Source organism: Corythoichthys intestinalis, chromosome 16 (genome assembly GCF_030265065.1).
Source record: "Corythoichthys intestinalis isolate RoL2023-P3 chromosome 16, ASM3026506v1, whole genome shotgun sequence".
NCBI classification, from domain to species: domain Eukaryota; kingdom Metazoa; phylum Chordata; class Actinopteri; order Syngnathiformes; family Syngnathidae; genus Corythoichthys; species Corythoichthys intestinalis.
The window spans coordinates 51,240,397-51,268,349 of NC_080410.1; the positions used below are offsets into that span (position 1 = coordinate 51,240,397).

Here is a 27,953-nt window from a genome sequence, read left to right on the forward strand (position 1 = left end):
AACGTGTCGGTAGCGATGTGTTTAGGCATATCGCCTTTGAAGCTTCGTCACACTGTAATTACGTCACCCACGTGCCGCTGGTTGGTCTCATTTGAAAGTGCGGAAGTTGATGTCCACGCCAGTTTTTATTTGAAGTCAATTGACCAAGAAAAACGGGAGATAGTGTCATTTGAGTTTTATAGTTTTATTGCACTCATAAATATGCATTCAAACGCTGCATGGACCATGTATCTATCTCCATATTTCCATCATTTTTTGTCCTTTTTTAAAACCAAAAGCAGCACAAAAGACTACACATCCCAAGAGCCATTGTTTTGTCAAGAAGGACGAACCGAATGTGATCATTTTTAATAAATTTCCGAGCGAGGCGCCAACTAATGAAAGGGAGGCATGCGAAGCAAGCAACGGCTGGTTGGTTTGAGTGAACGACTTTGAAATGTGCAGAATGAATCTAAAACTACATTTAGTTAAGCTGTGTGACGTTGTGTGTGACACAGCTGCGTGACCTGTTCAAGAAGAAGCTTTATTGAGTGCACAAAAAAAAAAAAAAAAAAACTTATTGGGTCGCATGCCTAAAAATTTTGAATTGAACTGAACTACTTGTCAATATTTTTTAAAATACTTTTTTTCAATGTTATATATATTTTTTCTTCACTTTAATCTTATACTTTTGATAAGGTGATGGGTACAACACCTAACTTCACAAAGAGATATCCTCCAAACCCTTTTTGTGTTAATTGATATATATATATATATTTCTTTTTTTCTCACTACTTTGCACTGTATATAACCTTTTTTGACCATAGTATGTGTAAAGGCCAAAAACACCTATGACCATACCTGCTGTTTTTTGTTGAATAGTTGAATAAATATTATCAAGCTTCAAAACAGTTGGTCGAGCATGTTTGGTTGTCAATGGGACATCAACATTACAAATTTTGAAAAAATATTTTGGGATTTTTTTGTCTTTTTGGGTCCAAAATGCGGATTATAATTGGTCAGTGAAGAAAACAACAGTTTGGACATGAAGTTCAAGGTGTCCTGAAAAAAAGGACCCAACTTGGCCATTGTAAACAATTTTTTCTTTGAAATATAAAGGCAACATAAAATGCATGCAAAATCGGCCAAAATAGGCATAGGTGTTAAAGGGTTAAAGTTCTCATAGCAAATCGCTCACACGTAACTCCACAAACTTTAGCTGTAAACTTCATTACAAATGCATACATATTAGCTGAAACAACTTACAGCCTTATGTGGGCCAAACTAGAGTCATCCTTTATCCATGTCTGACGAGACCAGACCCCACGCTGCCACCTGAGTGCAGTGCATCTTCCATCATTAAACAAAATACAATGCTTTTGGACTACTTCGCTAGTTCTTTTGAAATTTTAATGGGTTAATTCCAACTTTGGCGGAAATTTGGGTCACATCGCCAGTGTAGGAACGGAACTCTTTTATAACCCAAAGACTACCTGTAATGTGTTTCAATTGCCTTTTATAGTCAATGTGCTTTAAAGAAAAATTATGTCGGCTTACAAAATCGGCTTTAGACATTAGCAATCGATATTACTTCATGGGATTAAGCACATAGAAATGAGCTTGGTGTGTGTGTGTGTGTATGTGTGTTCCAGCTCACTCCAGTTACTGTGGGAGCATGAATGTCAAAGACCTGGGGAAAGAAGACGCCTCGCATCTCAATTTGAACGGTTCCCTATGTAAGCACTCACACTCCCTGTTGCTCTGAATGTCATAGTTCACGTGACCTGCATGACTTCTGTCTGGATCCTTCCGCAGAGGTTGTGTGAACCGCATTGACTGATCAGCAACCTTTTAGTGCTGGATGACTAGATTTCAATTCGTTTAGTTTTATATGCCACAATGACTGTATTTTCTGGACTACAAGTTGCACTGGGACTGATATTCAGGTGCAACACAATTTTCTTTTTGCACTTTGACCGCCAGCGGCCTGTTATGTTTTATTATTATTTTTTACACTATAGTTATCCAAAAAAACTTGAATAAATTACGTTAGCGGATGCCTCTTTAGCCTCTTGTTCTCTCATTTTATTATCATTATCATTTAAATGTGCCGTGAAATACTACGGCAAGTGACTTTATTTAATTGCAGACCATATTTTGGCTACAATTCCAACCCCAAAAAGTGCCAGAAAAGGCCTAATAATGAAAATCGATCCTAATTAGTCTTCCTTTCTCAGTCGATTGGCCCCACCTACTAAATAATCCCCAAAATGGAAGTGGATGTCGCAACCAGAATGAGCTGCATGCTTTTGCAGTCTTCTAGCATGCTAACGAGGGGTGTGCCATCTTAGGCTCCCCACGATTCGATTCGATTACGATTCAGGGGGCTACGATTCAATTTTTGAACGGTATTGACGAACACGATTTTCGATGCATCGTACATTACTGATTAATGAAGTAGCCAAACAAATTTATGTCCATTATTTATTTAAAATATCCTGATGATTGAACAGGAACGATGGAAACATACCGATACAACAAAAAGATGCCCTTAAGCTGCTTTTTTGTTTTATTTTTTGGACACAAACAAAGTGTCTTTAGAAATAAGACTTTTTTTTAACCAATATACTTTGTTTCCACAGTGTTACCTCTAGAGGTGTGCAAAGTTTCCGATTCTTAGATTATTCGCAATTCGGCCGTGGAAGATTCGAGAACGATTCACAAACATCCAAATTCCGATTATTGAAATATGCCAAGTAAAGCGGAAGTACAACACACTCAGCGCGCCGCGCGGTCAATGAGCAACGGAGCGAGAGTTGCTAAACATCATGCTTCTCATTACCCGGCCCCTCGGGTAATGCCAATGCTCAACTCACAGCACTAGCTCAACTCATGCCACGAGATAAAAAAACACAACAACATACCTGACTGCTGCCGAAAAGCTGCTACAAAGTGCATCCACATAATGTTACGGTAGATATCATTTATATAGGACTAGAGGCATTACAGATTCGGTAGCGTTAGCAGCACACCTACAAAAAGCTAGATGCGGGCGTTAGTAAACGGCCGCCATCTTAAAGCAGCACACTTCCCTGCAAGGCTGTTGTAGCGAACCTTCCAAGCAAACCTAATTAACTTTTTATCTAAATACTCCTAAATCGGTAAAATATTGACTTGAATCTATCTTTAAAATACTTTTAAAACTTTCACATGTCGAAAGTAGACAAATGGGGAAATTATGGAATAACGGGAGCAATTTTCACAACTTTAACGGTTGATTCACAACATTAAATTAATTAAATGTAGTTTAAAGCTGCTGATACAGAATGGGGACTGGCGTTTTTTATTTACTGTTATTTTTGTATATTTGTTTACTGCTATATGTTAACTTGATACTGAAATAGTAGTTTGGTTTAGCCTGAGAGTATTTTTGAACAATTTTGGAACTAATGTAGAAAACATTTAAAAAAAAAAAAAAAAAGGAGGGGGGTGCATCAATAATCGTTTTATAATCGAATCGGAGCCTCTGAATCGTAATCGAATCGTTAGGTACCCAAAGATTCCCAGCTCTAGTTGCCTCCCTTCTGTAACTCTTGGAGTGCTCTTGATCATTTTAAACTTGTGGCGTTTATTGCCGAGCTCATAAAAAAATCTGGCAGTCTCATACATCGCCACATACGCACTCATTACAGCGCGCGCACTTTCTTCTCTCCCTGCCCGCCCACACCTGGAGGCTCCCAGGCAGCACTTGCAGCAACAGATTTCTGTAATATTTCGGATGTTTGTAGTGTTACCACTGTACTTAATCATGGTTTTTCACATTCTGCATATGAAATACACTAATTAGCTTAGCGCTAACTATTAACATCTCAAAAACAACAACAATAAAGGCTAAACAGTACAAGAGGGTTCGTGTACTCACCTCTTATAGACGCACATGGGTCTTAGCAACACGCTCTGGACATTTTTCAATTGAAATGCCTTAAAACTACCGCTGGACATCTGAAAGACGCGGAGCAACGAACCATCTCTCTTCCCCTCTCGCGCTAAAAAATTTTTGCGCACAAAAGTCTGCCTGTCTCGTACACACTTTTATTTTCCAGTCTTTTAAAAAGGAGTAAATCTCTCCCAGTATCCAGGAGCATCCATCATAGTGTTGTGTGTACGTCGGTCAATGGTGTCCGGGCAGCAGACGTGTCTTGAATTTCGTTCCGCTACGAGCGGCTGTCATAAAGTTATGAGGGAAGATCGTTTTTTAACCTTTAGAAATCGTTAACTCCTATAACTCCTAATAGTTATAGACAGTACAAGACACAATGAATAGGTTGCCGCTGAACCCTTCACAGTAAGTAGGCTGCCGCAAGTTTGAAATGGCCTTAGAACAAAAAATCTCATATACAAGGCGTGGCGGCTTTTATTTTGGTGTGGCAGTGCGCCAAAATCTGTTATATGTAGGGGAAACCCTGGATCTGCATTTTTAATTTATTTGACTAAGATCTGTTAATATTGTTTTTTTTGTTGAAATGCTAAGATGGTACCACTGACTCGCACTAGCTGCGCCACGCCGGAGCTCTGAAGCTAACAAATAACTGAGAAACTGCACCGAATTTGTTGACATCAACTTCACCGACTAATAAAACCCACCCGTAAAAAATTCTGAACTTCCGCTTTAAGCCGGTGCGACTTATAGTTCCAAAAATACAGTAATTAACATGTCAATTAGCGTTGTCCTTATTCATATGTACTTGTACAGTTTGTTCACAGCCAGTATGAAACCACTGTATTTGTTTCAGTTAAGTACTTCATGTAATGTATCCTTTTTCATGTGTATTTATTGTATTAATTGTAAATTGTAAAAATTGTATTAATGTATCCTTTTTCATGTGTATTTATTGCATTGTACGCAGGTGATGACTGTAAAGGGAAGCAGTACTCTGAGACCCAGGACGTTCTCTGCGCTCAGTCGTCCAGGTTTCGGCGACTGCTGGGGGCAATGCGGAGCCTCCTGGCCTACACAGGTCTTCTCTTTTCCAAACGTGACGCTGATTAACAATGCACGGGCTGACTAACGGCTGCTCGGGTTTCTAGGTTACTGGCTCTTTGTGCCGGCTCATTACGTGTCAAAAGGCGCTAAAGCTTTGGGTTCAGGTGCGGGGGCCTTGATGAAGATGGTCCTCTCGCTGCTGTGGACTGTTGTAGCGGTACCAGGTTTGTCACGTGTCCCGTTTTCACCATGGAGTCTTTATTTTTTGGAGATGCTGATCATGGGCACGTCTTGTTTCTGACTCATCAGCAAAGGCAGGCCGGAGTCTCCTGTGGTTTATCGCCAGTGGATGGTACCGCCTTGTGTCCCTAATGTCACTACTCAATGTCTTCTTTCTGACACGGTAAAAGCACTGAGTCAGGTTTTTTCTAGGGCTGTCAAACGATTAAAATTTTTAATCGAGTTAATCACAGCTTAAAAATTATTTAATCGCAATTCAAACCATCTATAAAATATGCCATATTTTTCTGTAAATTATTGTTGGAATGGAAAGATAAGACACAAGACGGATATATACATTCAACATACGGTACATAAGTACTGTATTTGTTTATGATAACAATAAATCCACAAGATGGCAATATGGCATTAACATTATTAACATTCTTTCTGTGAAATTGATCCACGGATAGAAAGACTTGTAATTCTTAAAAGATAAATGTGAGTTTGTATATTGTGACAAAATATTGCCATCTAGTGTTTTTGTTGAGCTAAACGAAATGTTTGAATAGAGTTTCACCAAAGTCTTGACTATTATTTTGCATAGCTATTTTGATTGGGATTGCCAGTTCTATTTTGCCTGGTTTACCAGAATCACCGCTGTTCCAGCGTTTTGAGTCTGGCGACCGTCCGCCGGATCAAATTCCGAGGGCGGAGCAAGCCACAGCAAACAGACAGCGGAGTGGACCAATCAGCGACGGGCACACGCGACATTGTTAAAGCGACAAGTAATTAGCGTGAGCGGAGAATGGAGACGTTTCTTCAACATGGCTAGCGCCAGCCACGTTGACTGTTGTCAATGACTTGTGTCGATGTGTTTTTGGTAATTTAAAACTGGTTTTACCGCGGATTGGAATACAGTGCTGCTCAAAAGTTTGTGAACCCCACAGCGATGCTCAGATTTTTTGTAAAAAAAAACTAAAATAACCTTATTAAATGTTAAGTTATACCCAAATCCACAATACTGACATTCCAAATAATGGACTGAAACAAAAGAAATAGTTATATTGTCATTCTTTATTTAACAAAAGTGGTTGATTTAAGAAAAACTCAGATATCATGTGTGCAAAAGTATGTGAACCCCTTCAGTTAATAGGATATTGCGCCTCCTTTTGCAGAGATTACCTCAACCAAACGGTTTCTGTAGTGACTAATCAGCCTCTCACATCTACTTTGGGGGATTTTTGCCCATTCTTCCTTGCAGAACGCAGTCAGTTGAGAGAGGTTTGATGGGCGTCTGGCATGAACTGCTCGCTTCAGGTCCCGCCACAGCATTTCAATGGGATTTAGGTCAGGACTTTGACTGGGCCAGTCCAGAACACGAATCTTCTTCTTTTTCAGCCATTCCTTGGTTGTATTGCTGGAATGCTTTGGATCATTATCATGTTGCATGATCCACCTTCTGCCAAGCTTTAACTTCAAAACAGATGGCGTCAGGTTATGTTCTAGGATTTGACAATATTCCTCAGAATTCATGATTCCCTGGACTATGTGGAGTTGTCCAGGTCCTGAGGATGAAAAGCAAGCCCAGATCTTGACATTCCCACCTCCATGCTTCACTGTTGGGAGAAGGTTCTTTTGGTGGTATGCAGTGTTGACTTTTCGCCAGACATGACGGTTTTGGTTGTGACCAAACAGTTCAATTTTGCACCTACATCAGTTGATGAAAACTCTTTTTAATTTAGTCTCGACAACACAACTGTTAAAAAAACAAAAAAAAACTACTGAATTGATTGATTAGGAAATCAGGTTGAAATAATAGAAAATTCCAAAATGTTGAGGGGGTTCACAAACTTTTGAGCAGCACTGTATATTCTCGGCTCTCCCGTTCGCCATCTGTGTTGTTGTAGAGACAACTTTCGGCACGCAAAAGTGACGTTACTCGTTAAGAACACGTCACGCAAATAAATGAATCTGATTGGACGGTTGATTTTGTACTTGTTCGAGAGGCCGTTAATGAGCTGGGTCCCAGACTATTTCTCAGTGTTTGAAAAATACAGGGAGAATAGTGCCAGGCAAAGTTCTCTTTGCATTGAGCACTTTTTTTTTTTTTTTGTGAACATTATTTTTTTTTCAAGCGATAGGAATATTATTTTTGTTGTGCTTTCAGAAAACGATACTGTAGCGACTTAACTGTTCTGCCCGAATCCATGATGGGAAGTTGGGCAGCCATGACTGTCAGTGGTGGCTGCAAACAGTATATCTTCTCGCGTTGTGTTCAATACAGGGTGTTAAGAAAAAGATCATCTCCTGTCATTCCCAACATCGCTCGCCACAATAGATATAATTGTTGTGGAAGAAATGCCAAAGCTTTTGCCAATAAAAAGCGCGGTTCCAATGAATGCCGGTGTCCACTCCGCTCGCTTGTCTCTGCCTCTTAGCTCTCAAAATACATAAAACGGCGTCATTGTAGTCTGTTTGTGGCAATGCGTGAGTGGGTCATTCCGCGCATGCGTTAAATGTAGAGCTGAAACGAATACTCGAGCAACTCGAGTTTAAAAACTGATCCGAGTAATTTTATTCACCTCGAGTAATCGTTTATTTTGACAGCTCTAAGCATCACGTTTTGCTCGGACTACTATCAACGCGGGACAACACGCTGATGTCACGTGCGTAGAGGAAGAAGCAAAAAAAACTTACTGCAGCCGACACCCGCTACAAAAGACGCCAACGTTGCTAAAAACTAGCCCGCATGATGCTACGTTGGTAGCAGGTAGCGTCTGATGGGTCTCTTAGAGATCACGTGTATGTTGAACTAGATGTGAAATGACAGAGTCAGCGGCGTTAGTAAACAGCCGCCATCTTAAATCAGTAGAGCGCTAAGCGCTGATAAAGAGCGCGAAGCGCTAATAAATAAGATTAACGTTACTGTCACTAGCTCTCGTAACGTTAGCCCTGCGGAGGGCTAGGTTTCTATTAATTATGACCACTGCTGATGCGCGGCTAACGTGTCTTACATACAGGCTTTAACATAACATAGCGTTGTGGAGTGATGAGGGTGTAAAATAAATACTTAATAATGCTAACTATCAATTTTAGCTCAGTAGTCATTGCTGGATAAAACACCAAGTAGCACTGGTCCCTAATGTGCTCTAATACACCCTGTATCATACATTTAATTTGAACACTGCAAAAACTCATTTTTTATCAGGACTTAGTTTAGACTAACTTAAAACTTAACTAGAACTTAAAAATAGCTTGACACAAATAGAAATTCAATTGAAACACGTGGGAAAAATTCCTAACTTTTACGTGATGTGTGTTATCAAGCGTAATGGCATTTTTAGGTAAGAAATTACACTGCCAATGGGAAAACCCATTGGCAGTGTATCAAATACTTGTTCTCCCCTCTGTATATATATATATATATATATATATATTTTTTTTTAATAAGACCTTAAAGTTTTTTTGAGTGAAAGCAGTGAATTACTCTTTTTTTTATTCTAGTTACATCTGAGATGCAATTGTTGGCTTTTTTCAACAATGTACATCGAAAATAAAGACATTGACTGAAAATGGTTCAATATTAGATGTCTTGTTTTCTCATGTATATTCATAATTGCTCTTCACCTAAAAATATGTTTTATCCGTTTACTCGATTAATCGATAGAATTTTCAGTCGATTATTCGATTACTAAAATATTCGATAGCTGCAGCCCTAGTTAATTAATTTAAAAATTAATTACCGCCCGTTAACGCGATAAATTTGACAGCCCTAGTTTTTTCTTCATTTGTGAGTTTAAAAAGAATAATAATGTAGCAAATGTGCATTGTTGTCCATTTGGGCGGTTTGTCACTTTCAGATGCCTCCCCAAACTCTGGAAGCTTCGCCTGCTTCTTCTGCCCCTTCTGCTGCTCTTGGGTGTGTTGACAACTTATGAACCCATGTCGACTCTGAAAATAATCGTAAAAGTAGTCCATTCTTAGAAATTATTTGCAATTTATGGTGTTTTTGGGTTGTTGTGGTACAGCTTGGTGGCTGTGGGCTCCGTCCAGCGCTGTCCTGCTCGGCTACTTTCCGCCCGTGAACGTGACCCAGTGGCATCCTTCCTTTATCGCCACTTACCTGTCCAGCTGGTTGCCGGCGTCTGCTCCAGATTCTTCCCCGGATCGGACGTCGGTCCCCGTTTCACAGACACCGGTAAGATGGGTTGTAGGTAGAGGTGTGACAAAAGCGATATGCTCCTGCCAAGAATCATAACATCGTTTTAGAAAGGTGTCACTGTTTAAAAATGAGAACCAACAGTTTGCTGCCAAAATCTTCCACTAGAATAGCGTCTTTTTTTAGTGCTGCAACGATTAGTTGATTAACTAGAGTATTCGATTAGAAAAATGTATTCGAATTAAATTTTATTGTTTTGAGTATTCGTTTAATTAAAGTGGCGTTGTATTGGTTTATTTTGAAAGTGTTTGCATTGATTTAGGTGGCAACAATGGATATAACTCATTTCTCATGGCTGAAACCAGCTGCTCCCTGTTAAGACCAACATTAGCCAAGTTTTTGTTTGCGCTAATGTTTTCTAATGCATTCATGATTTAGTTTATAGGTGTATTAACAGTTTTTTTGTGGGAATATGTGTCTGAACCATTTGTTAAGAGCATTGTAAAAAAAAAAAAAAAAAAAAAAAAAATAGCATTTTATAGCATTTAAGCTAGCGGATTTTTTCTGTGTAAGATAGCCAATTGTTCTTAGGCTCAGCTGGGGTATTTTAATTTTTCATGTTCCTTATCCGATTACTCGATTATTCGAACTAACTAGTCCATCGATTAATCGACTAGTAAAATATTCTATAGTGTTTTTTAACTCAATGGCTGCCATTGACGGAACTAGAGGCTAGAGATAGATGGATTATCGGTGCCGATATTTGGAAATTTTTACATACACTGCTGGCCAAAAGCATAAGATAATGCTCAATTTCTCCCAGAAAATGATTGCAATTACAAATGTGTTGGTAGTAATATCGTCATTTATTTTTCCTTGCAATGAAAAACAACAAATAAGAATGGGGAAAAATATGTTTCATTATCATGTTACACAAAACTCCCAAAAATGGGCCGGACAAAAGCATTGGCATCCTCAGCCCAATACTTGGTAGGACAACCTTTAGACAAATCACTGCGAACAACCGCTTCCGGTATCCATCAATGAGTTTCGTGCAATGTTCGGCTGGAATTTTAGACCGTTCTTCTTTGACTAACTGCTCCAGGTCTCTGAGATTTGAAGGTTGCCATTTTCAGATCTCTCCACCGGTGTTCTGTGGGATTCAGGTCTGGCCACTTTAGAAGTCTCCAGTGTGTTTTGGGTCATTGTCCTGCTGGAAGACCCATGACCTCTGAGGGAGACCCAGCTTTCTCACACTAGGCCCTAAATTATGCTGCAAAATTTGTTGGTAGACTTCAGAATGCCATGCACACGGTCAAGCAGTCCAGTGCCGGAGGCAGTAAACCTACCCCAAAACATCAGGGAACCTACGCCATGTTTGACTGTGGGGACCGTGTTCTTTTTTTGAAGGCCTTGTTTTTTTCCCCCCTGTAAAATCTATGTTGATGCCTTTTCCCAAAAAGCACTACTTTTGTCTCATCTGACCAGAGAACATTCTTCCAAAACGTTTTTGGCTTACTCAGGTAAGTTTTGGCAAAGTTCTGCCTGGCTTTTTAATGTCTCTGGGTCAGAAGTGGGGTCTTCCTGGGTATCCTAACATAGAGACCCTTTTCATTCAGATGCCGACCGATTGTACGGGTTGCCGCTGTTGTACCCTCGGACTGCGGGACAGCTTGAACTTGTTTGGATGTTAGTCGAGGCTCTTTATCCACCATCCAACCAATCTTTTGTTAAAATCTAGTATTGGTGCACGATATCCATTTTTTGAAACCGATATAACTTCCTGCTCCTCAAAGCAGATGCCGATATCGAAAACCGATAATATATATATTATTTAATATATATATATTTTAAATGTATAACCTAAGTTTTTGAACACCTGGAGGTTTAAAAAAAAAAAAAAAAAAAAACTAGTGGTGGATTCAACAATGATTTGCCTTTGAGCTCACCAGATTTTTCATAATGACATGAACAAAACAGTGCGTTTCACTTCTGCACTGCCCGACAGCCAGCTAAAAATGAATGCACTTCCATAAACCACAAGGCTTGGTCTTTTCTTGCTTTTATGGGAAGACACTCGTCTTAATAATGTGAAAGTACAACAGTAAAATACACATATTCAATACTCAAAAGACAAACTGCACAATACACTTATATACACAACTATTATATGTGTAGCATAGCACACTAGCTTGAGCTACTAAAGCATTGGCTGGCTTCTATGACACAATTTATGAAGTTCTGTACATATGACCCTTCACCACAGAAGTAAACATATGGTGCACATCCATATGTTATAGTAAACATAAAATACTTAAACATATTTCCGAGGCGGAAACGTAACAGGAAGCATTCACGATTGTCAATGCGACCGCTAGACACCGCAATGTGTATTTGAATGAGCTTGTAATGTGAACAAAACTACTGTGACAAAAAATAGATGCAAAGAATTATTCTGACCAGCAGGTGGGAGCAATGCCCCGCAAATGGTCAACTGCTTTCCTATCCTAGTGTGTAAAGTCACTGTAAAGCCAGCACAATACATATTATCGGTCCTATTAATAATGTTATTAGATTTATCGGGATAATGTCATAATTCTTATTATCGGACCGATAATTATCAGACCAATAATTATCGTGCACCAGTAAAATCTAGTCAATTTTTCTTTTCTGTCCACATCAAGGGAGGTTAGCCACAGTGCCGTGAGCTTTGCACTTATTGATAACACTGCGCACGGTAGGCACAGGAACATTCAGGTCTTTGGAGATGGACTTGTAGCCTTGAGATTGCCCATGCTTCCTCACAATCTGGCTTTTTAAGTCCACAAGACAGTTCTTTGGTCTTCTTTCTTTTACCCATGCTCAATGTGGTACACACAAGGACACAGGACAGAGGTGGAGTCGACTTTAATCCAATTTAACTGGCTGCAGGTGTGACTTAGTTATCGCCACCACCTGTTATGTGCCACAGGTAAGTAACAGGTGCTCTTAACTCTTTCACTCCCAGCCATTTTCACCAGAGCAAGGCCGTTCGCTCCCGGCCGTTTTTTCTGGATTTTGACTGATTTTGCAAGGCCCACAGAAAATTGTTCTATTGCTATATAAACTTTGAACCCACCAAAAGAAAGATTGGACTCTCTTCTTTCAGCAGAAAAAAAAAGTAAGTTCGTATCTTTTTCCATTCTTTAGAAATCAGCATTAGAAAATAGCTTAGTTTGAGCAATTTTCCAATTTATGATGAAAAAACGGAGAAAATGAGCTTTTTGTAAACGCATACATTTCAAACATAACTTTGACTTTAACAAAGCTATTTTTTGCATTAGTTACATCCCAAACATCTGAATAATGTTTTCCTTTTACAAAATACTATGAACAACCAGACAAATAGAGCTTTAGATAGAATAGTAACAATTTATTCACACACAACGACTGAGAGATGACGGTTTGTCGCCGAGATGACGCCGTTGTCGCCGCGTCAGCTGTGTAAACTTTTCCCTCATCGTTGTCTGTCTCACAAAAATGGATTATTTTTGCATTTCTGCGGAGTCTGCTAGGCGAGCCGCTCCACGGGGGGTTTCACTCGTTTTGCACGATCGTCCAGCGCCTGGTGTCCCAGGCGTCCTCTCGTTGTTTTGTCCGGAAGGAGCGCCGCCTGGGCTCAATCCGCCAGCGCTTTGACAATGCTGGCCGGCCGTTCACTGCTGTTGAATCGGCTTGTCTAGTCTTCCAAAATGCATTACTGCCCTCCAGTGGCCAGTTTTATTGCTTTAAAATTGGTTTGGAGCGTTTTTCTTTGTTTCTCAGATACAGCGGAAGCTATATATGCTTCTTATAAAAAAAAAAACGCAAAAGACGTATAAATACGGTTGCGGGACAGTTGAGCATTTAAAAATAAAACGTATTTATACGGTTCCGGGAGCAAATGAGTTAATTACAAAAATTAGAGAAGCATCACATCATTTTTCAAAAGGTGCCAATACTTTTGTCATGCCCATTTTTAGTTTTGTGTAAAATGATAATGATTTATTTTTATTTTTTTCCATTCCTTTTTGTGTTTTTTCATTACAAGCAAATTAAATGAAAATATTTTACACTTTAAGTGATTTTTGGAGGCAATATTCATTTATCAGCCCCTTTAACTACTAATAATCGGTATCGGTCCTGAAAAACCCAAATCGGTCAATCTCTTTTGTGTTTATTACCTGTATAGTAAAATCTTGTGGAATTATTTACTGACCTATGCAATGATATTTGTTGTATCGCCATATCTTTATCGTGAGCCTTGTATGGCGTACCATATCGTGAGGTTCCAACCCCAAGTTAAGAATTCTGATCATGTCATCTCCATTTATTCCTCTGTATGGTTATGGTTTATTCCTTTAGCCGCTACTTGTACATAATGTGGACTCTGAGCGCCTGGAGCGTCTGGAGCGCCAGCTAGCTCAGCTGTGGGAGCGAGTCCAGCAAAGCGACAAGAATCAGGAGCGCCATCAAGCAGACATTTTGGCCCAGTACGCTAACCTGAAGGAGAAGCTCCACAGCGAGACAGACAAGGAGACCCTAGGACTGTGGGTGTCCTCCCTGCTGGAGCGGCGGCTGGACGTGTTGCGAGGAGAGCTGGAGCGAGGCCAAGAGCTCCGAGTGCAGGTATTGTGTCGCAGTTGTCCCATGTCGAGTTTGGCGCTGTGGTTGACGAGCCTGTCGTCTTTCTGCCCCGTAGAGCGAAGAGCAGCTGAAAACGCTTCAAGGGCGTCAAACGGCACGCTTGGATGACTTGGAATCTCAGCTCGGCATTTTGGTTGCGAGGACCGAGGTACGTTAGGTAGACTTGTAACTAGTCTCTCTTATTAGGGCTATTAGTCTGTTTTGCGCCACTACAAGGACTAAACTGCAGAGAGCCATTACTACCAAAGATAAACTATGAACGCCCCATAAACGCTCTTTAGCTAGTATATGTAACCCGTACTAAACCGTGAACATGCACATTACTTTGACCACTTCAATTTATAGAACATTTTTATTCATATTCTAGGACCACATTGCACTACTTCTGTGTTGCACATATTTCAGTCTAAACCAGGGGTCCCCAAACTACGGCCCGCGGGCCGGATACGGCCCGCAGCCACATTTGGTCCGGCCCCCTGAACAACAACAACAACAAAAAAATTGTAAAAAAAAAAAATATATATATATATATATATATATATATATATATATATATTTTTTTTTTTTTTTTTTCCCCCAATAGAGTTATTTATGTCCTGGCTTTTTTCTGTGAAGAACTGAGCAATGGTTATTTGGTTATTATCTATTTAATTAATACAGTATTATTATATTATATTATATTACATGATATTATATTATATTATATTCAGGGGTGCACATAAGTGGTCCGCACATGCGTACTGGCCCTCAACGGCTTCCATACGCTTTTGCGCACCGATGGCTGACCACTCTATTTGCGGCGGACACGGGAAAATAACTTCTCAAAATGTCGATGAGGCAGGCCACACTGAGTAATTACTTCCGTGTTCCCCCACGTTCAATGAGGTCTTATGAGGAGGACATCCCACTTTTAAAAAGGCTTGGAGTTAACGTGGGAGCCGCATAATGCCCTTTATTTTGAATTGGTGCTTTTATGTTTATTTCTTTACATTTCACTTCAAAGTAATGGCAATTTTGTTGTGCCAGTTGATGTTAATCAAGCATTAACTGTTAATATAATTAATCAAAGTTAATTGACTCTAAGTAAAGCTTGTCATAAATTTATCGCATCAGGTGGGTCGGCTCTCAAGCTCAATGAGGACCAAGTCACATCTCCAGGTCCTCCTCTGAGAACCTGGGCAAAAAAATTATGTGCACCCCTGATTATATTGTATTATATTATATGATATGATATGATATGATATGATATGATATGATATGATATGATATGATATGATATGATATGATATGATATGATATTATATTATATTATATTATATTATATTATATTATATTATATTATATTAAGGGCTGTCAAAGTTATCACGTTAACGAGCGGTAATTAATTTTTTTCTTTAATCACGTTAAAATATTTGACGCAATTAACGCATATGCCCCGCTCAAACAGATTAAAATGACAGCAGTGTCATGTCCACTTGTTACTTGTGTTTTTTGTCTCCCTCTGCTGGCGCTTGGGTGCGATTGATTTTATGCACCATGAGCATTGTGTAATTCTTGACATCAACAATGGTGAGCTACTAGTTAATTTTTTTGATTGAAAATTTTACCAATTTTATTAAAACGAAAACATTAAGAGGGGTTTTAACATAAAATTTCTATAATTTGTACTAAAATCTATCTTTTAAGAACTACAAGTCTTTCTATCCAGGGATTGCTTTGACAGAATATTAATGTTAATGCCATCTTGTTGATTTATTGTTATAATAAACAAATACAGTACTTATGTACAGTATGTTGAATGTATATATCCGTCTTGTGTCTTATCTTTCCATTCCAACAATAATTTACAGAAAAATAAGGCATATTTTAGAGATGTTTGAATTGCGATTAATTACGATTAATTTTTAAGCTGTGATTAACTCGCTTAAAAATTTTAATCGTTTGACAGCCCTAATTATATTATATTATATTATACTATATTATATTATATCATTTTTATTTTATTTACTTTGGTTCCGTGAAGAATCCAGAAAGGGTTATTTGATTGTGGCTTTCTGAAAAACAATACATTTTTACATTTAGGCACTCCTGCAATCGTCACACTTTTTCTGTTACAAACTGACCCCGGCCCCTCATCAGAGAAGAGAAGGGTTATGTGGCCCTCACAGGAAAAAGTTTGGGGACCCCTGGTCTAAACAAACTAAAATTACTCACTTATAGCCCTAGAGTATATATTTTCCTATTTAATTTTAATTAAATGCATATTATACTGGAGTGCCACATCAAATTTCGTTGTTCACAATGTTCATTTCGTTAATGACAATAAAGAGTTAAATAAAATAAAAAACAATGAATGATAAACACAACTACTTCGTCACCAAAAAGAAATAGTCACTAAGAAAAGTAACTAATCACATAATTATAATTTAAAACTGTCCCGTTTGCATTTCTGTATTTGGAATGCTTTGGTTGCCCCCTAGTGGCTCTTTGGGGTAACTACTGTAAGCGTGATTTGTGTTATTCTTTGATGCAATTAGGACATTTAGGCTCATTTCAATTTATATATGGTGGAAAACACTCAGGTGACTTGAAGTTCTGCTCTCGGACCCCCAATTTGGCCAATTTTCAAAATTGTCCTGTATGCATGTGCGATACATCATTGAAAAGCTTAAAATCTCAATTTTCTGGGGGAAGAAAACTTTTAAACAGGAGGGCATTTTAAAAAAAAAAAAAAATTTGAACAGCAAAACCCTAACTGGAGGCGAGAGCATAATTAAAGACGCCATGATTTTAAAGAGATATTATCACCTCTTTTTGATCCAAAAACTCCATGTAGCATGTGTCACCGGGTGTCAAGACACAGCTGTGAATGGCCACAGCTGGATTTTTGGGGGATTTTCTGTGTGAAACATTGTAATATAACAAGGGTCGAGATGCAGAAATCGCAGACATAAAGGACTAATTGAGATGTTCATATATTTACCCTTTAATTTTTTTTTTTTCTTTTCTATTTTTCTTTGTTTGGATCAATTATTTATCATCTAAAATATTGGAAAATGAGACCGTAACGAAAAAAATACACTTAAGCAATAGTTATGAGGTAGATATGAGTGATTTTTTTTTACAGACGCCAATTTTTTAATTGTGACGTAATTTGTTGAAAAGTTTAAAATATGCGAGTAATTTTTTAGACATATATTAGACACCAATAAATGATTCTAAGCTAGAAATGACAGACATTTCAAATTAATACGATTACTTAACTTTTTATGGCTAGGTTGAAACAAAAGCGGTTGCGCGACGTCTGTAAACAGGGGTTTCCAGGGTAAAATGGATAAATTAAAAAAAAAAGTTTGGGGGCTTATTGCTCCATGAATCTGCTATGGCAGTATTTTGTCTATCAAACACAACAGTTCTTTTGGCTTAAACCTCAGCAATTTATTTTAAAGAGGGCTGCAAGAGCAGAAACTGCTTTTTCAGCCTTGACTGTGTTTTCCGCCATTTATATGTGTGCCATTGTTTTGGCACTTTTTTCTATAACTTAAGTGAAGTTGTCTTATTTTTCACAGAAAGGTTATTTTTACGGATTTCCCAATGGCATATTTTTGCACCCGAGTCACCTGATTTTGAGCATCTGCTGATAGTCCTCCGATCCAATATTGAAAGAAAAAAAAAACTAACAAAATTTCAAACATGTGACTGTCCCACCGTGCCGCCTTCATAATGTGATTTTTTTTTTTTTAAACAAAAATAACGTAGAAAGATGCTTGTCTTTAGTAAATACTTCATTGAGTGAGTCCAGTCAAAAGTTTTGCAATGTGGCAAAAATTGATTTTGCGTGGCAAAACTGATTTTGCCATGTGGCATTTTTTTTTTTTTGGTATGTGGCAAATTGGCAAAAAAAATAAAAATTTGGGGGTGGTATGTGGCATTTTTGGGGGGGTGTATGGCAGTTTTGAAGGCCACGCGGTTAAAAAGTCATTATCGGACATTTCTTGCTTTCTGATGTAAGGTAGTCCAGTGACTGTGCTGTTTCCCCTTTGTTGTTCGAGGTGCAGCAGCTGCAGAAATACAACGTGGACAAAGAGAAAACGGAAGAGGCGGTCATTGCTCCCGCTGTAGACGCACCTATTCACAGGTACACGCACCGAGGAAGACACTTTATCGTGGGGATGCCTTTGCAAAACATCTGTGAGGTTGGGCCCCATCAGATGCAATTTATCGAAAAATGATGTCATTTGTTTGTGCTGTTATTGTTTCTAACACTTCTTTTATGGGTCAATCTCCTCATTTTGATTAAAAATGACGTCAATCAAGTGTGCTATGATTGCGCTGTAAAAATTTTGCTGCTATCGTTTGTAAAATCTTGATCTTAATTCCGAGTGATGACGTCACTTGCTGCTCTTCCGTATCCAACACCCGAAGCTGAAGTAGCGTACCAACTCTCAATAATAGAGGAGAGCCCTAACAACTAGCACAAACAAATGGCATCCTTTCGGTTCCATTTTGAAATTTGGGGGCTGTATGACGTCATCACTCAAAATTAATATTTCAATATTTTAAAAAACGATACAGTTGACACCATTTTTAGCCATTTTCAATAACAATGGGGGCTCGTTGACCTTAGATTCAATAGAGTGACCTATAAAGGAATTGTTAGTATCTCAAAAACCATAGCAGCACAAATCAAATTGTTTTTAGTACAAACCAAGCACAAACAAATGAAGTACTGTAATTTTTGGACTATAAGGCGCACCGGACTATAAGCCGCCACCCCCCAAATTTGTCAGGAAAATGGCATTTGTTCATTGATAAGCTGCACTGGACTATTAGCCGCAGCTTTCTTCATTCTATAGGGTATTTAGGATATGACCTTAAGTACGTATCAGGGTAAATTGGGCAAATTTACCTCGATAATGATAAATTCGCTCAAGCGGACTGTTATATAATTTGAAAATCTGCATCAAAGCATAAAATACAAATTAACCGTTTCTCGTTGATTTACTTACCAGCTTTCAATATATAATCATTGTACATGCAGTCTAAACATTAAGTATATAAAATCTCTTGTAAACAATAAGAATTCAAGTATGAACATTTATAACAGCTTGTAATGTACAGCAAATTATAATTATATTACAATGTACAGCATTATAAAATCAATATGACGACTTTGCAAAATGTCATTGTAACACAAAATGACTTACAGCTTGAACAGTACATTTCAAACAGACAACTTATTGTTAATTGCTTGCTACTGTGCATTAATTACTCAACACAAGTGGTTACTTCAAGGTTTCAGGTTTTTTTCCCCCCAGAGCATTTTTTAAATACATGCACGCACACATGCACCCCCCCCCCCCACACACACACACATTAAAGCTATATTGCTTTTTTGCCAATGAAACATTTAGAATAGAATAGAATAGAATAGAACGCCTTTATTGTCATTACACAAAGTGTCATGAGATTCAAAGCTGCCCCATAGAGTGCAAACACACGAAATTTTTTAAAAAGATTTTATGATGGCAGTAACGACATAGAATAAAGCAAGCGCATACAGAAAAATTGCTGTGACCATTAAACGGTCATATTATAGGCTACACTGTTGGATTATACTTTATGCTGAATGCTTTACTCTCATTAAAGCTATCACACACACACACACACACACATACAGAGATACAAAATAAAGTGACATATTGATTGCTAGATGCAGTCCGTGCCCTATTCACTCTTTTAAGTTGTCATTTTAAAAATTATTATTATTATTTTTTTTATAAAGTTCATTTTATTGTTTTCCAGTCACAAGTTAATTTAACATATGTGTCTCAGCAATGGGATCCAACTTACATGCTTACCTTGAATATAAGCATGCATGCATACAAAACAACAGCAAAAAAACCCCCAAAAAACAGACACAGACACACAACACACACAGCACCTCGTCAGTTCAGTTCAGCCATTTCAACAAGGTTAGGGCCGCTATCCGACACCGTGATTTGTAGCGTTAGCCTGTGGCCTGGCCACCAGTAAAAAGCACTAAAGCACCCTCTCCTGAAATCGTGAGAACCAGGGAGGACAGCGGGTGAAAGCCTATCTGTAGGCCGCCAAGAGTCTCCTTATTGTCGGGTGAAAGTGTGGCGAGGCTCCCTTAAGCCTGACTCCACCACGTTAACCACTAGCGTTAGCTTACCGGGCTTCTGTTTGTTTGATTTCCTGATAACCGCGTGACTACATACGTAAGCACACTGAATGCTTTCTTAAAGGGGAATGAACATAGCTGAACAACACAGAGTCAAAGCGGGAGGAAAAGACTTATTTTTCCGTTTCGTTAAAATTTCGATCGGGTCCGATCACGTCATTTTCAAAGTATCGGAATCGGCAAAAAAATATCGGACATGCCTTTTTTTAATACATATATATTTAATTAAATCGTTTTCTAATTGTATTTAATGTTACAGACAAAATGTCTCACACTCATCCAGAGTCTTTAGTTTTGGCTTAGAGTAGGGCTATCAAATTTATCGCGTTAACGGCGGTAATATTTTTTAAAAATTAATCATGTTAAAATATTTAACGCAATTAACGCATGCGCTGCACGACTTACTCACGCATTGTCGCGTTCAATCTATAATGGCGCCGTTTACCTATATATAGAGCTAGTAGGCAGCGTAATATGAGTAGAGTGAATTTTGGCAATCTTTGGAGCCTTTTTATAATTGGCTAAAGCCTTACAATCCCTCTCTCATCAGTTAGAAATATCGTGGAGAAGCAATGTGGGGAAGCAAGGTAACGGTTGATCTTTTTCTTAACACCCTATGTTATCTCCCAACGCAGAGAAGATATATCAATTGGTGCCACTACGCACAGTCATGGTTGCACTTCCCATCATGCATTTGGGCACACCAGTTAAATGGCTACAGTATCATTTACTGAAAGCTCAACAAATACACTAGATGGCAATATTTAGTCACAATATACAAAGTTATCCTTTAAGAATTACAAGTCTTTCTATCCGTGGATCCCTCTCACAGAATGTTAATAATGTAAATGCCAGCTTGAGGATTTATGTGTCATAATAAACAAATACAGTACTTATGTACTGTATGTTGAATGTATATATTCGTCCGAGTTTTATTCATTTTTTTCTTAACGCATTGCCAAAATGTATATGATCGGGAAAAATTATAGGAAATGATTGGAATTGAATCGGGAGCAAAAAAAACCATCGGATCGAGAAGTATCAGGATCGGCAGATACTCAAACTAAAACGATCGGGATCGGATCAGGAGCAAAAAAACATGATCGGAACAACCCTAGTTAAAATACCAAATTTACTGACATGGTCAAAAATTACGTCGGTCATCGTGAACCATCTCGGCAACGGTAAATTTACGGTAAACCGCCCGGCTCTAATTTACACCGAAAGATATTAACCGGTTATTTGAGAATGGTGTCATAAAACTGTCATAAGACTGTCATAAATATGACATGACACTGTCATGGGCATTAATGAATGCTTATGACAGTTGTCATTAAGTGTCATCCGGCAAATTATCTCACTTTTGAATGGATGGAAAAGATCCAACCTGGACATAAATGGAGTTGGTGACAAAATTTGCCGGATGACACAGTGACATCTGTCAGAAACATTAATAAATGCCAATGACAGTGTCATGTCAAAGTTATGAATGTCATATGACGGTCTTATGACGCCGCTATCAAATAAAGTGTTACTAATTAACCCAAATAAATCAACAAGTATAAGCCGCAGGATTCAAAATGAGGTGAAAAAAGTAGCGGCTTATAGTCGGAAAATTACGGTAATTTTTCCATAAATTTGCGTCTGATGAAGGGACAACTTCATGGAGGTCTTTGCAAATCATTTCTCCGGAAATGGCATCTTCTAGTTGGGTATAGAATCTCACATGTGCCATGTTGTCGCCGTTTCCAGCGAGGGCGTGAAGCAGGAGGAACACGATGCCTTGGTGGCCGAGGTGCAAAGATTAGAGTTGGACTTGGCCAAAATCAGGGAGGACTTGAGCGGCGTCGTGGGATGCAAGGGCAAGTGCGAGCAGTTGGACTCGCTGCAAGCGACGGTCAGACGCGGCTCCCGTCTTATGTCGTGACCGGTTTCTCAAATTCCTCAATAATAAACACCGGAGTTTGAATTTTTCAGGTGTCCGCGCAAGTGTCCTCCCAAATTCGGAAGGAGTTGCAGGCTCTGTTCTACGGCGAGGAGACGGAAGGCCAAGTTCCGGAGTCTCTGCTGGCGTGGCTGGCCCGGCAATATGTGAGCGCGCCGGATCTGCACGCGTCGCTGACCGACCTGGAGCGACGCATCCTGAGCAATGTTTCCCGCCAACTGGAACTGAGCCACGCCCAGACTCTCGGTCAAGCGGAATCCAAGTTGGCGTCCGTCGTCGGATCAGTACGGAGCGATGCCGCCGCCGAAGGGCTGTCGGAAGAGGTAACGACGGCGGATTCTCTCCAGTCCAACCGTTAGAAACAGAACCCAACTGCAGTAAAACTTGGGATTTGAATACAGTATCAGCCAGCCAATCTGTACAGTTTATATAAGGTGCTACGACATGGTGACTAGGGATGGGAATTGATAGGATTTTTACGATTCCAATTCCATTATCGATATTGCTTAACGATTCGATTCTTTATCGATTCTCTTATCGATTCTAATTTGGGGAAAAAGAACAAACGTTTTGATTGGCATCGAGTTTGTTTAATCAGAAGTCACAACCTTACAAACTCACAACGAAATCAAAAGAGGCCCAAAGCCTCAATGTTAACTGTGGCAATAAGTGGCAAATACACAAGAATGTGTAACATTTTACTGAAACATTTATCCAATAGAAATAAAAAATATTGGTATATATTGGCAGATAGGTTGTTGTTCTGCCTTTGGCAATATGTGTTAAAGCAGGGGTCCCCAAACTTTTTCCTGTGAGGGCCACATAACTTTTCCCTTCTCTGATGAGGGGCCGGGGTCAGTTTGTAACAGAAAAAGTGTGACGATTGCAGAAGTGCATAATTGTAAAAAATTATTGTTTTTTAGAAAGCCACAATCAAATAACCCTTTCTGGATTCTTCACGGAATGAAAGTAAATAAAATAAAAATAATAATATAATAATAATAATTAATAATAAAAACACTATTAATTAAATAGATAATAACCAAATAACCCTCTCTGAATTCTTCAAGGAAAAAGGCCAGGAAATAAATAACACGATTGAGGGGGGAAAAAAATTTCAAAATGGCCGGACCAAATGTGGAGGCGGGCCGCAGTTTGGGCCGCGGGCCGCAGTTTGGGCACCTGAAGAAATGCCGCATCCAAGCGAGTGAGCGAGCGAGCGAAGTGAGAGAGGGAAACACTTCTACGAGCCTACGTTCTTTGTTAATGTTAATATCTACAGAGGCAACGCCTGTATGTATCATCTTTTGTGTTGTTGTTGTTGTGTTTCCACTCGCGATCGGACACTTAAATCCAGTTGTGTAGTGGTTTGAACGATGTGCTAATGCTAGCGAACGAATGCTAACCATTTGTTATTACTGTTATTAGCAGCTAATCATCGCTGATTTACGTTGATGCAAACCTGTTTGTTATTGGGGACGAAATTGATTTGTTTTATTTCTATTCTTAGTTTCACTCTTCAAATGATGGTTGAATAAAGTCAGCGAATTATACCAACGTCTTCTGCATTGTCATTTGGGAGTTTAGCTAGCTGTATAGCCAGGACTGAGCCTCTCTGTGAGGACAGCGCAGTCGTATTCCCTCCCGATGCGGTTATCTCCACCTTGCAATGACTGCAAGTCGCTTTGTTGTAATTTTTCCTCGTGAAGTGAAGACACACTTTCGAGCGTTTGAACCTACGTGCTGTCATCGTTATGTTTATGGCTGCAATGCTCGTGCTTACCCGTCGTAACCTTTCATTTTCACACTCTTTCCTGGTGAAGTGTAGTCAAACTTTGGAGCGAGTGGTTCTTGGCGCCATGCTAGTTTGATGCGTCTGGACAACAAGACACGTCACGACGCAATACGCGTCTTTAGGAATCGTTAAAGGGATCGTTAAGGCTTTTTCATTGTGATGTCGAGGCCTCCAAACACTCGGAACCGGTTCCGAATTGGAATCGGATTTCGATTCCCATCCCTAAGGTGACCATGTCAAAAAATGAAAATGGCGGCACAAATTTGCCATTTACTAGTAAATTTTTAAATTAAAAAAAAAAAATCAATACTCGTATTTTTCGGACTACAAGTTGCACCTGATAAAAGTTGCACTACCAAACTCTTATTTTTAGTAGCCCTTTTAAATTGTGCCTTCGTCTTAGACTTTGGACAATAATACTTATTAGTCTTAGTCATAGATTAGTCTTTGTTTGTGTAGTTGACGAAATCTAGACTATTTTCATTTAGTTTTAGTTGACGTTTACTAAAAATCTGTAAAGTTAAAAAAATTTACTCCAAAATAAATGAAGGCTATTTCAAATGAACATTGACAGATGAGCCCATATTATAGCGTCTACAAAGACAACACCTACTTGGTTATAATACATAGTACAATTTTTCAGTGAATTGTATCCACCTGGACACCACGAACTGTATACAGTGGTATGAAAAAGTATCTGAAGCTTTTGGAATTTCTCACATTTCTGCATAAAATCACAATCAAATGTGAGCTGATCTTTGTTAAAATCACACAGATGAAAAAACAGTGCTTTAACTAAAACTACCCAAACTTTTATAGGTTTTCATATTTTAATGATGATAGTATGCAAACAATGACAGAAGGGGGGGGGGGGTAAGTAAGTGAACCATCACATTACTGTAATTTTCAGACTATAAGCCGCTACTTTTTTCCATCGTTTTGATACCTGTGGCTTGTAGTCCAGTGCGGCTTATTTGTTGATTTATTTGGGTTAATAGGTAACAATTTATTTGACAGTAGCGTCATAAGACCGTCATAATTATGACATGACACTATCATGGGCATTACTGTATGGTTATGTCATTTGGTGTCATCCGGCAAATTATGCCACTAAGACCATTTAAGTCCATCTTGGATCTTATACATCTATTCAAAAATTAGATCATTTGCTGGATAACACTGTTATAAGCATTCATTAATGCTCAGGACAGTGCCATATAATAATTATGATTGTCTAATGACAGTCTTATGGCACCACTGTCAAATTAAGTGTTACCAACTACCATTCCTAGCAATTAATGAAATAAGTGGAGCAGTAACTGAAGAAATATTTAGCATAGAACATTATTTTTGATTGTTATTTCTGTAGCGCTGCCATGTATGCTAGGACGCATGTTAGATGAAAACAGTGTTGACAGCAGGTGGCAGCAGAGGTTGCCTGTCTCCCCCATGGGTGCAGAGATGGCCAAATGAAGCCTCTTGAAGCAATGAAGCTATGCAGCCAATTGGTTCAAAGCTTCATGGTGGTTCATTTCGTCTTATGACAGTCGTACGATGCCACTGTCAAATAAAGTGTTACCGGTTAATATCTTTTGGTGTAAATATCCCATAATACAGTGAGGACAGCTGCAGCTTATAGTCCAGTGAGGTTTATCTATGAACAAATGCCGTTTTCCTGCCAAATTTGATGGGTGGCAGCTAATAGTCAGGTGCGCCTTATAGTGCGAAAATTAGGGTAAATATTTTGTGGCAGCAATAATTTCAACCGGGTGCCTCCTGTAGCTGCAGATCAGTCTGGCACATCGATCAGGACTAATCTTGGCCCATTCTTCTGTACACAGCGGCTGTAGTTCAGTCAGATTCCTTGGATGTCTGGCATGAATCGCTGTCTTTAGGTCATGCCACAGCATCTCAATGGGGGGTCAAGTCTGGACTTGGCCACTCCAGAATGTGTATTTTGTTCTTCTGAAACCATTCTGAAGTTTATGTACTTCTGTGTTTTGGATCATTGTCTTGTTGCGGCATCCAATCCTCTTTTTAGCTTCAACTGTCTAACAGACGGGGATGGTGTGTTCAGGGTGATGAGCTGTGTTGCATTTACGCCAAACAGATCGTTTTGCATTGTGGCCAAAAAGTTCAATTTTGGTTTCATCTGACCAGAGCACCTTCTTCCACATTTTTGGTGTGTCTCCCAGGTGGCTTGTGGCAAACTTTAAACTAGACTTTTTATGGATATCTTTGAGAAATGGCTTTCTTCTTGCCACTCTTCCATAAAGGCCAGATTTGTGCAGTGTACGACTGATTGTTGTCCTATGGACAGACTCTCCCACCTCAGCTGTAGATCTCTGCAGTTCATCCAGAGTGATCGTGGGCCTCTTGGCTGCATCTCTGATCGGTTTTCTCCTTGTTTGAGAAGAAAGTTTGGAAGGACGGCCGGGTCTTGGTAGATTTGCAGTGGTCTGATGCTCCTTCCATTTCAATGTGATGGCTTGCACAGTGCTCCTTGAGATGTTTAAAGCTTGGGAAATCTTTTTGTATCCAAATCCGGCTTTAAACTTCTCCACAACAGCATCTCGGACCTGCCTGGTGTGTTCCTTGGTTTTCATAATGCTCTCTGCACTTTAAACGGAACCCTGAGACTATCACAGAGCAGGTGCATTTATATGGAGACCTGATTACACACAGGTGGATTCTATTTATCATCATCGGTCATTTAGGACAACATTGGATCATTCAGAGATCCTCACTGAACTTCTGGAGTGAGTTTGCTGCACTGAAAGTAAAGGGGCCAAATAATATTGCACGCCCCACTTTTCAGTTTTTTTATTTGTTAAAAAAGTTTAAATTATCCAATAAATGTTGTTCCACTTCACGATTGTGTCCCACTTGTTGTTGATTCTTGACAAAAAAATTAAATTTCATATCTTCATGTTTGAAGCCTGAAATGTGGCGAAAGGTTGCAAGATTCAAGGGGGCCGAATACTTTTGCAAGGCAAGGCAAGGCAAATTTATTTATATAGCACAATTCAACACAAGGCAATTCAAAGTGCTTTACATCACATGAAGACCATAAAAATCACATTTAAGTCAACACAACGTAAAAACCAAGACAAAAGATCGCATTTAATCACAGAATAAAAATAAATAAAAATAAAACAAAAATAGAAATAAAGCAAAAACTACTACTACTAATAATCATTGAAATCAGCAATGGAGATAAGCACAAGAGGAATAGAAGGCAGGTAGATTGAAATATATAGACAGTTATGGATATGCAGTGCTAAACAAAAGCGTTTTTAGCCCTGATTTAAAGGAGCTAACAGTTTGAGCATACTTCAGACGTTCGGGTAACTTGTTCCAGAGGTGAGGAGCATAATAACTAAATGCTGCCTCACCCTGGTTGGTTCTTGTTCTTGGAACATGCAGAAGACCCGTTCCAGACGACCTTTGGGGTCTAGATGTCTCATAGGAATCTAACAAGTCAAGCATGTATTTTGGTCCAAGGCCATTAAGTGTTTTGTAGACGAGCAGTAGTATTTTATAGTCTATCCTTTGACTCACTGGAAGCCAGTGTAGCGATTTCAAAACCGGTGTAATGTGGTCCAGCTTCCTTGTATTTGTGAGGACTCTGGCTGCAGCATTCTGTACTAGCTGCAGCTTCCTGACTGATTTTTTATCAAGACCTGTAAATATACCGTTGCAGTAGTCCAATCTGCTGAAAACGAATGCATGCATAAGTTTTTCCATGTCTTGTTGAGTCAGAAGCCCCTTAATTCTGGTTATATTTTTTAGGTGGTAATAAGCGGATTTAGTGACAGACTTTAGATGGCTATCAAATTTTAGGTCTGAGTCAATAATTACGCCAAGGTTTCTGACTTGATTTGTAGCTGTAAGTGACATTGCGCTAAGTTGGCTGCTTATCTTTGACCTTTCCTTTTTTGGCCCAAAAATGATCACCTCTGTCTTCTCCACATTTAAGTGGAGAAAATTCTGGCACAT

At 39.0% G+C, this 27,953-nt stretch overlaps 1 protein-coding gene across 9 annotated transcripts in view; it reads left to right on the forward strand.

Moving 5' to 3' along the window:
• Positions 1–27,953, forward strand: part of sun1b (Sad1 and UNC84 domain containing 1b) — an 88,786-nt gene that overhangs the window by 36,312 nt on the left and 24,521 nt on the right. For 8 of the 9 annotated variants that reach the window (XM_057860589.1, XM_057860591.1, XM_057860588.1 and 5 more), the window contains 11 exons: positions 1,632–1,715; positions 4,887–4,997; positions 5,068–5,187; positions 5,273–5,366; positions 9,046–9,104; positions 9,214–9,383; positions 13,728–13,991; positions 14,065–14,157; positions 18,062–18,147; positions 21,967–22,111; positions 22,192–22,482. In XM_057860589.1, coding sequence (XP_057716572.1) covers positions 1,632–1,715; positions 4,887–4,997; positions 5,068–5,187; positions 5,273–5,366; positions 9,046–9,104; positions 9,214–9,383; positions 13,728–13,991; positions 14,065–14,157; positions 18,062–18,147; positions 21,967–22,111; positions 22,192–22,482 — 1,517 coding nt within the window. The remainder of the gene's footprint in view (positions 1–1,631; positions 1,716–4,886; positions 4,998–5,067; positions 5,188–5,272; positions 5,367–9,045; positions 9,105–9,213; positions 9,384–13,727; positions 13,992–14,064; positions 14,158–18,061; positions 18,148–21,966; positions 22,112–22,191; positions 22,483–27,953) is intronic. The other variant, XM_057860584.1, reaches the window with a different exon arrangement.